Source organism: Fulmarus glacialis, unplaced genomic scaffold (genome assembly GCF_000690835.1).
Source record: "Fulmarus glacialis isolate BGI_N327 unplaced genomic scaffold, ASM69083v1 scaffold29876, whole genome shotgun sequence".
Taxonomy (NCBI): domain Eukaryota; kingdom Metazoa; phylum Chordata; class Aves; order Procellariiformes; family Procellariidae; genus Fulmarus; species Fulmarus glacialis.
In genome coordinates, this window is record NW_009219313.1 from 79,479 (window position 1) to 92,230 (window position 12,752).

General features: G+C 39.6%; 1 protein-coding gene across 1 annotated transcript in view; it reads right to left on the bottom strand.

The window, feature by feature from the left end:
- The window catches only part of GPR133 (G protein-coupled receptor 133), a 153,953-nt gene that overhangs the window by 62,843 nt on the left and 78,358 nt on the right, over positions 1 to 12,752 (bottom strand). The window contains exons 14-15 of the mRNA XM_009580323.1: positions 7,753 to 7,826; positions 5,684 to 5,807 (exon numbers count right to left, since the gene is read on the bottom strand). Coding sequence (XP_009578618.1) covers positions 5,684 to 5,807; positions 7,753 to 7,826 — 198 coding nt within the window. The remainder of the gene's footprint in view (positions 1 to 5,683; positions 5,808 to 7,752; positions 7,827 to 12,752) is intronic.

Genomic DNA, 12,752 nt, shown 5'->3' on the forward strand with positions numbered 1-12,752 from the left:
GGCCAATTCATCAGCAGGCTAACAGGTCAGTGCCAGGCTGACATCTGAGCACCACATGGCTGTAAGTTTTTCCAAGATGGTTATTTCACTCCTGAAATAAACTTGTTACAACTGCTAATCCCCTGCATCACTGAAAGCACTAAACTGCATACGTGGATCTCAAGCTAATCAGCAGTATTGTTCGTACCGTTCTTTCACAATCACTGCAACTTCAGTGCATTCAAGCTCTTGCTGAAACTAATATGAAATCTGGAGTAGTGTTCAACTACACTTGTAATCTGAGCTCGGTTTTAGCTAATTCACAGCATTCAAAGTTCTTTTTCTTCATGCACTGCTGTATAGCACACAGATATCAGAGTGGAGGTTCATTTTGTCATGTTTAAGTTAAAATTCCAGAACTTAAAATTTTTCTTTGTGACCTCTCCCTTTCAATTTATTTCTCTGAATTATTGGAATAAAAATGCTTTTTCACCTCAGCAGATTTCAGTCTCTGGAGATTACTTCCAGCTGGCATACAGTAGAATAGTGACTGAATTAATCTAACCTGTTTTGAGTAAAGATCAAGAAGAAAAACCAAGAACTTGCAGCTTGTTCCTAAGAACTTTCTTGCATTTCTATGCTCCCTGGAAATTAGACCCACCTGACAGTCTGCTCCATAAACATCTAAAAATTTGTCAGCATTCCTCATCTCACAATACTTCAAGTATTCAAGAGAAAGCACCGTCAGATGCAAGATATCCTACAATATCCTATGAATGTCTCACTGAAACAAAATGAAATTGATGTGAGACATTGTAATTCCTCCCCAAGCCAGGTGCATGAATTATTAACATAGTTCTGTACCTTATAATAAAATTGCAATGATAACCTTGAGAATACATAAAGGCATTTATGCCCACAAGAAATGCACAAACTGTGTAAATATATATAAAGATCAGCTGGATATTGGTGAAGGTGTGAAAATGAGCTGGACCAGTACTAGCTGGAAGGGAGGCACTGGGGCAAGTTCACAGCACGTCCAAGGTCTGGATCATGCTATTGTTCTGTAAGTGGAAAGAGCTAAACTTAACCATGTGAAGGAACAAAAAGAGGGAGTTAAGCGAGGAGGTTCTTGCTTGAATTTAGCATAACTCAGAAGAAAAAGACACCATCCTTGACAAATAGTTATCATACAAGCTCAGTTCTCTAGTCATTAGAAATGCTCACCACAGGCATTTATGCGGCAAGTTACTTCTGAGGAAGGTCACTTATTTTCAGTCTTTGTTGCTTAGAGACACCTTGGCTTTTTCTGAACTCAGAGAGTACACCGTACTCTCTGGTTGTGAACAGCAAACTCTTTAAAAAACTGTAATGTCTCATTAATGGAAAGCTTATGGGTTTGGGGTCTTTTTTAAGCAAAAAGAAAATCAATCTCGTGAAAAGGAGCTGAGTGAGTCAGAACACTTACCGCACTGAACTGGTCTCAAGGGTTCATGGATTTCCACATCAACAGCGTTCTCCCTAGGGAGGTTCTCCCAGGTCTGAAGCTGCTGCGTACATACTGGTCTGTATTATATCTCTTTGGCACTGTCGATATCCCCCACCCTTTTTTTTTTTATTGTTTTCTGTGCATCTGCCTGCCTTTCTCTGCAATGGGTGCTAGAACTATTCATACCTGGTTTTACTGTTCTGCTGACTGGTGCATTGGGCTAAAGGCTGTTACGGTGCCCTTGGAGAGGATGTCTGCCTGTTTGTGCTATCCTGAGAGCTGCATGTATCCATACAATGGAGAGAAAGATAAATGATACTTTCCACAGGAGAATGGAAGTATAAAGCACCCAAAGTAGAATTCCCTTGAAGAATGAAGTCACTTTTTTGTACCAAAATACAGCTTTTGATGAAAACCTCTCCAGTTTTCAGGCGATCCATTTCCAATAATTTATTTACATTTTTCATGAAAAGCAGATCCCTTTTTGTAAGAAACAAAGACAAAAAATAAACGTTCTGTCAAAAATAGTGTTCATGTGGAAAAATTTCATCTAGTTCTATTTATATGGTCACAGATATATAATAGCTATATAAATAGAACTGTTCAAATGTGGGCAATTGCATACTCCCACCCTCTCTTCTTCTTGTCTCATATTATCTGTGAACTCCATTTATGAAAAGAAAAATAAAATATACAAAAGTTCAAGATCGAATATAACATCATTGCAACAATTTCTTAGAGCACTGACAATCTAGTATTCCAACGGGTGATTTATATGGGCCCTTTGAACCTAGGCTCATGAATTTCAGAACATGGTGAATAAACATGTATATGTGTTTAAAATCCACAGCTTTTTAACATTTACTTAACAGGGTTCCAAGGACTCCTGGGAGAAGTTTCCAACTGTCTAGTTGATTCAGTAGGCTCTACTGCTTAGACATGTGAAGCAAATACTTAGCAAATGATTTAGGAATTTGTAACTGAGCATAGTCTGCTTGTATAGCTCAAAAGCCAGGCAGCTTGTCTTTGCTCGAATCTTAACTTCATGCCAACTACACAACGAAGATACCAATTTTTTTCACTGGTTAAAAAAATTACTACCACGAGATAATCCTAAACAGTCAATTTAAAGGGTCTATCTTGGTCAAAGATTTGGGATGAGATCTTCTGATGAACTATGAGGGAGGGACTACATAATAGCCAAACGAGAGGAACTGGAATTAAAGCACATTGAAAGGATGACATCCTTCATTGGCTTGTTAGTGGCAATATTACCCGAGACCCCGCATGGGCCCACTCTCATTGCCACCTCGCTGTAACATCAAGCTTGTACAGGTGATGGGAGGGCAGAGCAAAGCAGCCGTGTCGAGGCATAGTTCAGGTTCATTGCTCTGCAGACCAGTGAACCCGAATTTCTCCATGCTACAATGCATTTACAAATTCTGCCAATTGAGATGCATGCAAAAATTGGTTTTAAGTGAACTTTAAGAGGTTAGAAATTAATGCATATTTTCTACATAGCCTGCACAATCTTCCGTTGAAAGCTGCAGCAAGCATTTTGAATTCTTATGGATTTGCACTAGGAACATTCGGACTCTATACCGGAAATACTCCTATCACCTTTCAGCATTTCACTTTTCCTGCCGCAAATTCCCTTCTTTTTTCTGTTCAGAAATGGGATTTTAGGTGGAAGGGGTCAAAATACAACAGAAAATGATGGGAATTAAGTTTCATATAAAAGAAAAACTATTTTATACAGACTTTTACAGTACTATGTCACATAGGGAATGTTTTTAAGTATCAGAGTGAGTAGGTCTGTGTGTCTCACACATCCACATAACATCTCAGCAGCACTTTCATTTTGTTTCCTAAATTATCATTTAAAAAAAGCAATGCAAAAACATTCCATGCAAACTTTGACAGATGCAAAAATTTAAAAAGGGAGAAAATATTGAAAATAGAACCATTAAACAACTGTGAGGAACTGGACAGTCCATTCATGTCCAGCCTTTCCTAGTTAGGCGTTACAGATCCTTTAGGAAAGCTTGATTCCAAACACTTTGATATAAAATATCTTTGATCTCCAATTACTAATATTGCATAATACTAGAACTTATTGCAGCATCTCATTAATCATGACAATCTCAAATCTATTTATTTCAAAGTTGGACCTTTCAGAACCATTCCTCAGTGGAAAATCAGCTAATCTTTCACTGGCATGTAATTGGTGGACACCCTATTTAATCCTTGCTAAATCCCTGTATACTGCTTTTTAAAACAGGATTAATAATAGCGCATTTCTCCCATTGTACTTTTGTCTCACAAGATGGGAAGCTCTTCAGGCAAAGCTGCATTTTATTATGAGTACAAAGAGTTCCTAGAAAAATAATACTTGGAAACCAGCTGGGATCATTAGGTGCTTTACAAGTAATAAAGATAATAATGGTTAGATAAAAACTGCATGACCTGAACAAGATATCCCCATCTTCAAATGATTAGACTAATACAAGGGGCTGTAGGTATTAATTAAGCGCTTTGGATAGCAGACCATCTTGTTCTAAACTGTGACCCTGACTTCAATGGCATTACACCGTCTAACCAGGATTACCGTGTGAGTAGTTGTGCTGACAGTGTTACTGAATCAGTAACTCCTAATAGCAGTCTGGGATGATTCATTCCTTGAAAAGACTTCGGAGCTGCTCAGTGGTATAACCCTGATTAGAGTTCCCTTACGCTACAAGCTCACTTTTGTACCTATCTGCATGAACCTCTGTGCCGCCCTCACGAGCACATGCAGCCCATCCCGCAGCAGTAGCTGTCTCGGCAAAGCTACTGTCTAAAAGAAGAGCCAACCCATCATTCAAACCAATTAACGGGAGCCTGAGACATGGCCATACAATCAATGCATCCACGCCAACAGAGCTGACAAAACCCCTCTAGCTGTACCACAGAGGACACCACACTTGTTAGCGGCACACAGTGATAAACGTGACAGAAGGACTCCTACTGTCCTACTGAAGCTCTTCTTCAGTCTCTTAATTTATATTATTAGGATGGTGTCTGTAGAAAGCTAAGAATGTGCCAGCGAGTATAAATTTGAAACACAATCAGTATATATTTCTTTAAATATATGGTTTGTAAATTATTTCTATTATACATTCATTATTTATTAATGTTGTCCAAGCAGGGCTTCATCACTACGTTCATTGGATCCTCCCTGACAGTAGCACACCCAAGTAAAGCAGTAAAAACGTATTTCTCATGCTCATGGCAGTGCTGTCTGTTTGTCTGCTAAGATCCAGGATAGGCCTGACCTTGCCTGGTGCTGAGTTTTGTAGAGGGAATCCTTCAGCACAAACCAGCACTTCACCTGCAAGGAGCAGACACTCTGCTCCATCTCTGAGGACATCTCAAGGCATCGTAAGGTATCATGAAGAGAAGAACATGTCTAGTGAGGAGAGCAACACATTTGCCATCAAAGCTTTATCTGAAACCTGTGATGAGCATGAATAGCAAGCATAAGGTCCTGGGTAAACAGGGAAAGTGTCATACTCCAGCTGAAAAGAGGCTTGCTTCATAACTCTTTGGACAAAGGAACTGAGCATAGAGAAAACTATACATAAGGGGTTCACTCTCAACTATAAAGCATCATTTTCTTTCTCATGCTCCTTCTACACAAGCCCCTGCTTGGCAATGAGGTGAAGAAACAGCAGCAGGGCGGCACTTGGAAAGCTGGCAGAGACAACGGTAGGGGCCAGCTGGCAGCGGAGCTTGCTTCACGTGGAGTTAAAGCTCGGCTGTTCATATTCCACAAGTCTAGCTATCAAACCCCTTAAACAGCCACATCTCAGCTGCCTCTGTCTTGAAAACGAATCATAAAAGCCAGGATCATCTGTACAATGCCCTCTAATGCTTTTCCTGACTAGTACTTTAAGAAATCATGCCAAAAGGGTGAGAATAAAGTAGAGTAAAGAGAATTCCCACCTACCACAGATGTGTTTCATTTCATGCTCCATTTCAGTTCCCAAAAGTTTTAAAAAATAAATATAGTCAAGAAGTATTAAAACATCATCCCAGAAAGCAAGATGTGGAATAAATCTGAGTTGGGCAAAAATAAGCCCAGTTCCAATCACTTACTGATGTGGTGTGAGGATGCAACTGATGTATTTATGCTTCATTTTTAACAGACAGATTTACTCCTTTGCTTAATCTCACCTTCAGAGGCACCACTTGCATCAGAATGGCAAAGTTAGTCAGGTGGTTACAAAGACACACTGAGTAGTTGAGGTCCCCACTCTCTCGCACACAACCTTCATTAGACCAAACACCAGTTCCATTGCTGCAAAGCATACAAAAATGGAATATAACCTCTATCAAAATGCATCTTATCAGGTTAATTTGACATGCATTGTACTATACAGGAGATAAAAAGGTTTGAAAGCCATCTCAGGCTGGAGCATCCACAAACACTGCTAATGTCTTCTCAGTTCCATCATGGAAATAGTTAAGGAAAATATTGACCAGAACAGGGCCTAGATCAGACCCCTACATGAATGTCTCCAGAGATTTCTTCTCAGTTTCATGACCAATAAACGATAACTACATTTCTTCTTTACATTGCGCAACCCATTTATAGCATTTCACCTAGACCTAAATTTCTACATTCTGAGAACTATAATGTCAGACAAGTGAATAATCTTGCAAAAGTCAAACAAAGTCAGCCTATCATATCTGCTGCCTCTCCATTATCCACTGTCCCACTCATCCTGTCAAAGTAAGTAATTCAGACTGACTGAGCATGATTTCTAGTGACCCATCCATGACAATTGTTTTTTGGCACTGCATCCTCAGGGGTAGCAAGAGGAGCTCCAGCTCCACTGAGGATATGGCTGGGCTGGCTGCGTGGCCTGGTGCCAGGGCTGCGCAGGAAAGCGATCCTCATGACTTTGCTTCTTCCTGGAGCCAGGGAAACCCAGAAACCCCTGAGCTATCACAGCCCTGCAGTGGAGTGGGGTCACAGAAGCCACAGCCACACATCTGGGAGGGCTCCTTGGGCTCAGGCACCGTAGGTCACCCACCCAAACTGCCTGCTTCTTAACCATTTATTACTTTTGATATTATTCTGGGTCCTGAAACTAGACTGAGTGATCTGTATTTTTCATAGTGCTTATTTTAAAGATAGGTGTTACCTCACCCTTCCTCTGTCCTTTGGGACCTCCCTGAGTTCTCAAAGAGAGCCTGTCGTAGGTCAGAAACCAATTGCTTATTCTTTAACTGCCATGCACTAGGGAATAAGACCATCTTGACACAATAAAAATCATTTGGAAGGACAGATTTCATATTTCAGTTTCTATCCTGAGGCAAAGCCTCAAGGGCCCAAGCCCCAATGGAAAACAGCACAGGAACAATGTCCCAACCATATTAATTTGCTTCAGTAAAATCTGTTTCTAATTTATCGTAATTTGTGAGTAACCATAACAATGAGTAACTGCCAACAGCTGGGACAGTTCAACATACTTGAAACAAAACTTCAATAGAACAATTACAGTGACCTTCCCATGTGCATGCCGGATAGGAGGGATCTCAGCATTGCAGGCCATTGCTACATCTATTAGGCTTATACCGTTACAGCTCAAAAACTGTTAATCCCCACGAAACTCAAAATTCACTATTTGTATTCTTTCTCAATTGATTCAGTAAGAGCAACATGTTTGGAAATCAAAAACAGATGAAATATATTCAGAGCTAAAAAAAAAATAGCTACTGCTTTTCCATAGTTCCTATTTTCTGAGTGAAATTTAAGGTGATATTTATGCCCCTTTTATTCCGATTTTCATTCAGGGGCATAATATTTCTCCATTCCATGCATTGGCCAAAATTTACAGCTCTGCAATACTGATCTCACATGGTGTTGTGACACAGGCACAGATCCAGTGAAAACAATGGCTCTGCTGGAGGTTTGCCATCTTAAAACATCCAAGCATCTGCCCAAGTGGACATACTCATAAACCAAGATAAGCACGATTTGTATCAGTCTGCAGTTTTGATTCCAAAATTTTTCAGTTTCTCAATTACCTACCTAACACAGGGTCTGTGAATAACAAGTCTCCTATTTACGGTAAGAAGCCACCATGAGATTGTGTTTTTTGTAAACCAGTGGCTTCATTTCTTTAATTATTTCCATGAATAAAAGAGAACAAGAAGAATATAGGTAATATATAGCATCACAAACTAAGTGTAATTTAATTAAACCAAGTTAAAGAATTTGAAATTACATAACATACCTATAGTCCAGAAATGCACAGTAAAGATGAACTCTGTTACTCTTATTTAGTGCTTGGCTGTACTGCCTGGGAGTCTGCAAGAAAGAAAATATAAACCCTGAAGGAATGTTTAAAAGGACTAAATTCCGCTATTCAGCTACTTTAAATTCTCATTGTTATAACAACTTCAATAGACTTATTCTAGATTAACACACCATAACTGAAAGCAAATCTTTCAGTCTTCGTGGCTTTAACACAAACTCCAAACATGCAAAGGCTGGTATTCAGTCTTAATTTTACACACTGGGATTAAACTCATGTCACTTTGAGTGAGAAAGCTGTGTCCTATTTAAGTAAATAGCAAACCAGGATTATTTATTGTATATAAGCACAAATATATATGTTAATTTTTGCAAGATCGGGGCATTATTCTTCAGCATATATTTGGCTTCGTTGGTTTTTGTTCTCATTGGGTAATAAGAATCTCACATTTTAGGTTTAATAACACTGAAATATGTGCATTACAATGACCAACTTGTAGACATTTTCTTTCCACAATAGTGATTATTTTAAAACATACAATCAAACTGAAAGAGCAATGCAATAATTCAAGATTTTATTTTAACACACCTTAGCATTATGATGACATAATTTCTATCTTCCATAAACAGATTTAGCCACTAACTCAATCTCCTCCATTCAGGAAGCTTTGAGACCCCATTCTCCACTCTGTTACACCAGTTTCATGACAAAATAATTCAAATTATATTGGAGTGAAGTAATAGTTTGTTATAGACAAAATATGCAAACTAGAGGATTTCCAGGACCTGTTCAACCCTTTCTAATACATAAATCCCCAAAGTCCACATTGTGTTAGACCCTACCTTAAGGCAATTTTTTAATTACAAGAGTCTTCAACATAAATAAATCACTGGTGAATTAACAGCCCTCGGATTATTGCAACACAATTCTGCTGTCAAGCCAAAAGATAACAAGTATTGCTTTCCTTGTTTTAGAGAAAGAAGGGAAAAAAAACCCCCACTGCCTCATCATGCTGAAACGCAACCAAGTACAAGAAGTCCCTGATGCAGTTTTCTCCTCTCCCACAAGTCCAACAATGAGGCACAAGGTAGCACAGTTCCCTCCTTACTAGCGATAATAAAGCATTTCTGCCTAACCCAGGACATTCACACATTCATACTGGATTTTCTACACACTTCAAGTAGCTATGCTGTAGATAAGGCCATTTACTTCTTCTTAACTCACATCTCTGGATAACATAAATGGAATTTTCTTATCTGCTTGAGCAACGTCCCTGGACAAAATTTCTAGTTCCTTGACTCGCCCTGTTTTCCCTAAGCCTTCATCACAGAAACAGCTGAGATTGCAGGTCAGGTACCCACAGAAGCAGAGCTTCGTGCAGAGGAAAGACTGCCACTTATCTGCCAAGGGTCTCTATTTTCACCTTTGACTCTGGTGACATCCTGTAGCCTTTTTCCACGAGGGGAGCAAAGCAAACGGTAAAACCTCACACTCTCACAAGTGTGCCACACTGGGAAGTGATAATGGGACAAGAGTCATGTCCCCCATCACCAGGAAATACCTCACTGATACAACCCCCAACCTGCTCATGCCACTTTCTTTCCAGACGTGGTGAGCGAGATGTAGTAAAACCAAGTGTATGACGTTAATTAATACAGAGGAGTCCTTCCTCATCTGTGAAAACCCTTCCCCATCGCCAGCTGCCCTGTGAAGGCCCCGTGCAAGGCTTCAGGATCAGACGAGTATGTGCCCTGCAAGATCCATCAATTCTGAACTTCCCATTCCTTTCAGAAAGTGCCCCACCATGAGCCTCACCTTTAGCAACGGCAGGGGTCCTGCACCCCTTCCAAATCACAAACCACCTATGAAATATGGAGTGTCTTTCCGAAACCGCTTCCTTCCCTTAATCCCACCTCTGGCTGCTCAAAGTATTCTTGAAGAGCACTAGTTCAGAAACTGCAGAAGACTAATGATCCATAACCCACGGCTGGAAAACTGCCTTCTGCAACTTCGGTTAATTTAAAGTTTTGTTGGCAGAGCTCATTCTGTTTTACCAGCAGCAAGGGCATGTAGCATAATGTTTGCCCATTACGCTGTATAATGTTATGTCCATCATGTCTATAGCTTTCCTGAAGTAAGCAATTGAAAGAATCCATAGTCAGTTTGTATTACAAATTACTTCACTTGTACGACAGACAAACAGTGGCTAAAAAAAAAAACACAGAGAGAGAGAGAGAGAGAGATCTGCTGTAATAACAGCTAAGATCATACAATAACTGTCATTTGTGATTTGTAAGATAACTCTAGATAAATCTTGATTCTTAATGCACTAAATGGAAAGGGCACCGCAGGGTCAGGTTGGAAGAAGACATAGTACTTCAGTTGTGTATCTTTTTACACAAATAAATCCCAGATGTATGTTTTACCCTCAATTAAGTATCTCTGGCAAGAAACAAATTATTGTTTTTCTCCATCTGTAACTCTAAACACAGATGTCACTCACTAGACAAAGAACTACACCAAGTGAGGCTATACAGTCTCTGAGCTGTCCAGAATTGTATGTGTACCCACATGGAAAAAGAACAAATAATAATGTGTATACAAGAAGGGTCCATACAAATTTGCCTATTTACTTCTCTTACAGAATATGTCCCATGTTTATCACAAGGCTTCTCGGTGCCATTTATGATAACTGCATAAAACACTCATCTTCTCAGACTTCATTGAAGTTCTGCAACAAAACTGTCATTAGAACAGAAAGCCCCCCAACACATAAGAAACTGGCTACGATGAGGAATAAACCCTCTCTGATCTTCAACAGCTCTACTTCAAAGTACTCTCTAATCTATGAAAAACGAACTGACTGTACCTCAATACTGCATTTCTTAAGTTAAACTGTCTGTGACAGCTTATACGTGACTTGGATCCTGTAGCACTGAGGATATTGATTTAATGACATTGATAACTGAAAGCTTAATATACAACTAGGCTTTTACACTAAAAGATTAAGTCACTTGAGTGTTTATAAAAGCCTGTGAAAGGTTGGTTTATGCAGCTTTCAGTAATGTGGAGAGGGAAAGTACCAGCACGACAAGTAATCCAGGATCTGTGCATCAGTTCTCCCTAATCTAGGTTCTTTGTATCAGTCCTTCTGCATGGAGAGGGGTACATGCAGCTTCTTCAAAAAAGAATTACATTAAAAGAGGAAGGTAACCTCTTGTCACTGAGAAACAGTGCAAATTCTATGTCTGTCTGATGGAGCAGGTATCTTGAGGAAGGACTGTCTGTGTTTATACCATGGCTGTTCAGCATCCCTTAAACTAACCACTGACTCGGTAAATTAGACTTACAAGCAAACCACAGAAACTCATTGTATGTGTTGAGAGCTTATAGAGGATATGCATGGATGTGTGATGGGGATACGGTACTTGCACTGCTGGGAACTAGGCACAAGGCCACAGTTAGTGGGTGAAGAGGCCAAAAAAGGGGGGTAGGGGGCTGAAAGGACTGCTGGAAACCTTCAGGAAAACCTAGTTGCAGGAAATGTCATGAACACAATTGCAGAAGAACAACAGACAGCCAGCTGCTGCTGGGAAGGCTTGCCAAGGAAGAGAAGCCAAGCAGAGGGTGGGGTGAACCTTTATGAGATTAACTTCTTTCTCCTCCCCTGAATTTAAAAAGCAAATATTTAGTGGCCACCAAGGGAGGAGGGTGTGCACCTTCTAATTCAATATGTATTGAACATTCTCCAGTGTGAAGAAGGACAAATCTGTAGGTCAGATCTGCCATTGATCTAAACTCAGTAGCTCCAAGACTCATGTGTTTGGTGTTGGACTTCCTCTCATCCAAAGCAGATGATAATTTACCCTATTAAGTTCGGTTTGGAGTTCACTTTTCTCTGTTTACAAAATACAGCATTTTGTCTAATTCGGAGATTTTGAAGCCTTGTCTTCTCAACCTCCAAGAATACCATGGATTATTTTGAAGGTGGCAAGAAAAGGCACTAAGACAAACAAGTCTCTTGTCAGTACGCTTGTGTCTTTTGTGCAGTTCACAGCCCCACTGAAATATTCTTACAGGAGTATGAATCAAAAGCACTTTTGATTCTGGTTTATGGATTAAATTAGAGACTAAAATGATGCTTCTAATATAAGGATTTCCTGTCCTCACTGCGACATCCTGACTGTTTGCGTGACCTATCCAGTACCACATGGTTTATTAACTTTCCTTTCCACCTTATACAATCTACTTCTAGTTACCTAGAAAATTAAAACTTGAAGGTACATTCATCTACTCAGTTCCCTGGAAAAAGACAGGCAGAAAGAAAGAGAAAGAAAGAATAATCACCTATTTCTATAGTGGCTATATTGGCTGTTACCTTCCAAGCTGTGAGAAAACTGCATTGCAACAGACCCTGGGCTTAGATCACCCAACTATTCTAAGTTAGAGTCTGTTTGTCTGATTCATCTTAAGATGTAACTTATGTAATGAAAAAAATGTTATAAATTGTACAAAAATGAATTTAGCTTATCAATAGGGAATTATAAAGTGTTATGCATAAAAGCCAGACCTTTAGTTGTTCCATTGTTGTCAACAGAGCTATGCCAACACACAGACACTGAAGCAACAAGCAAAATACTGTAGGCTCCCAGGGTCCACATGAAAGCTCGCTGAATGTATTTCTGTATGATATAATCATACAGTTAAAAAAAAAATCCCACAATATCACAAAGGGTGGAAGACTGTGGCAGACAATAATATAGAGGAAGAAAACAGTGACACATCAGAGGCTATAAAGGCATCTGAAATTAGAAAAGGTTGCCTTATGTAATTGAATATGGATTGGGTTTGATCCTTCCTTTGTCTGAGGTTAAAAATAGTCGACATATCTATTTTCTGCAAAAATATTGTTAATCAAATGCTGCACCAATAGTCTTCCCCAGTTCTCAGAGTTCTCCACTTAACAGCTGCTGTATCGG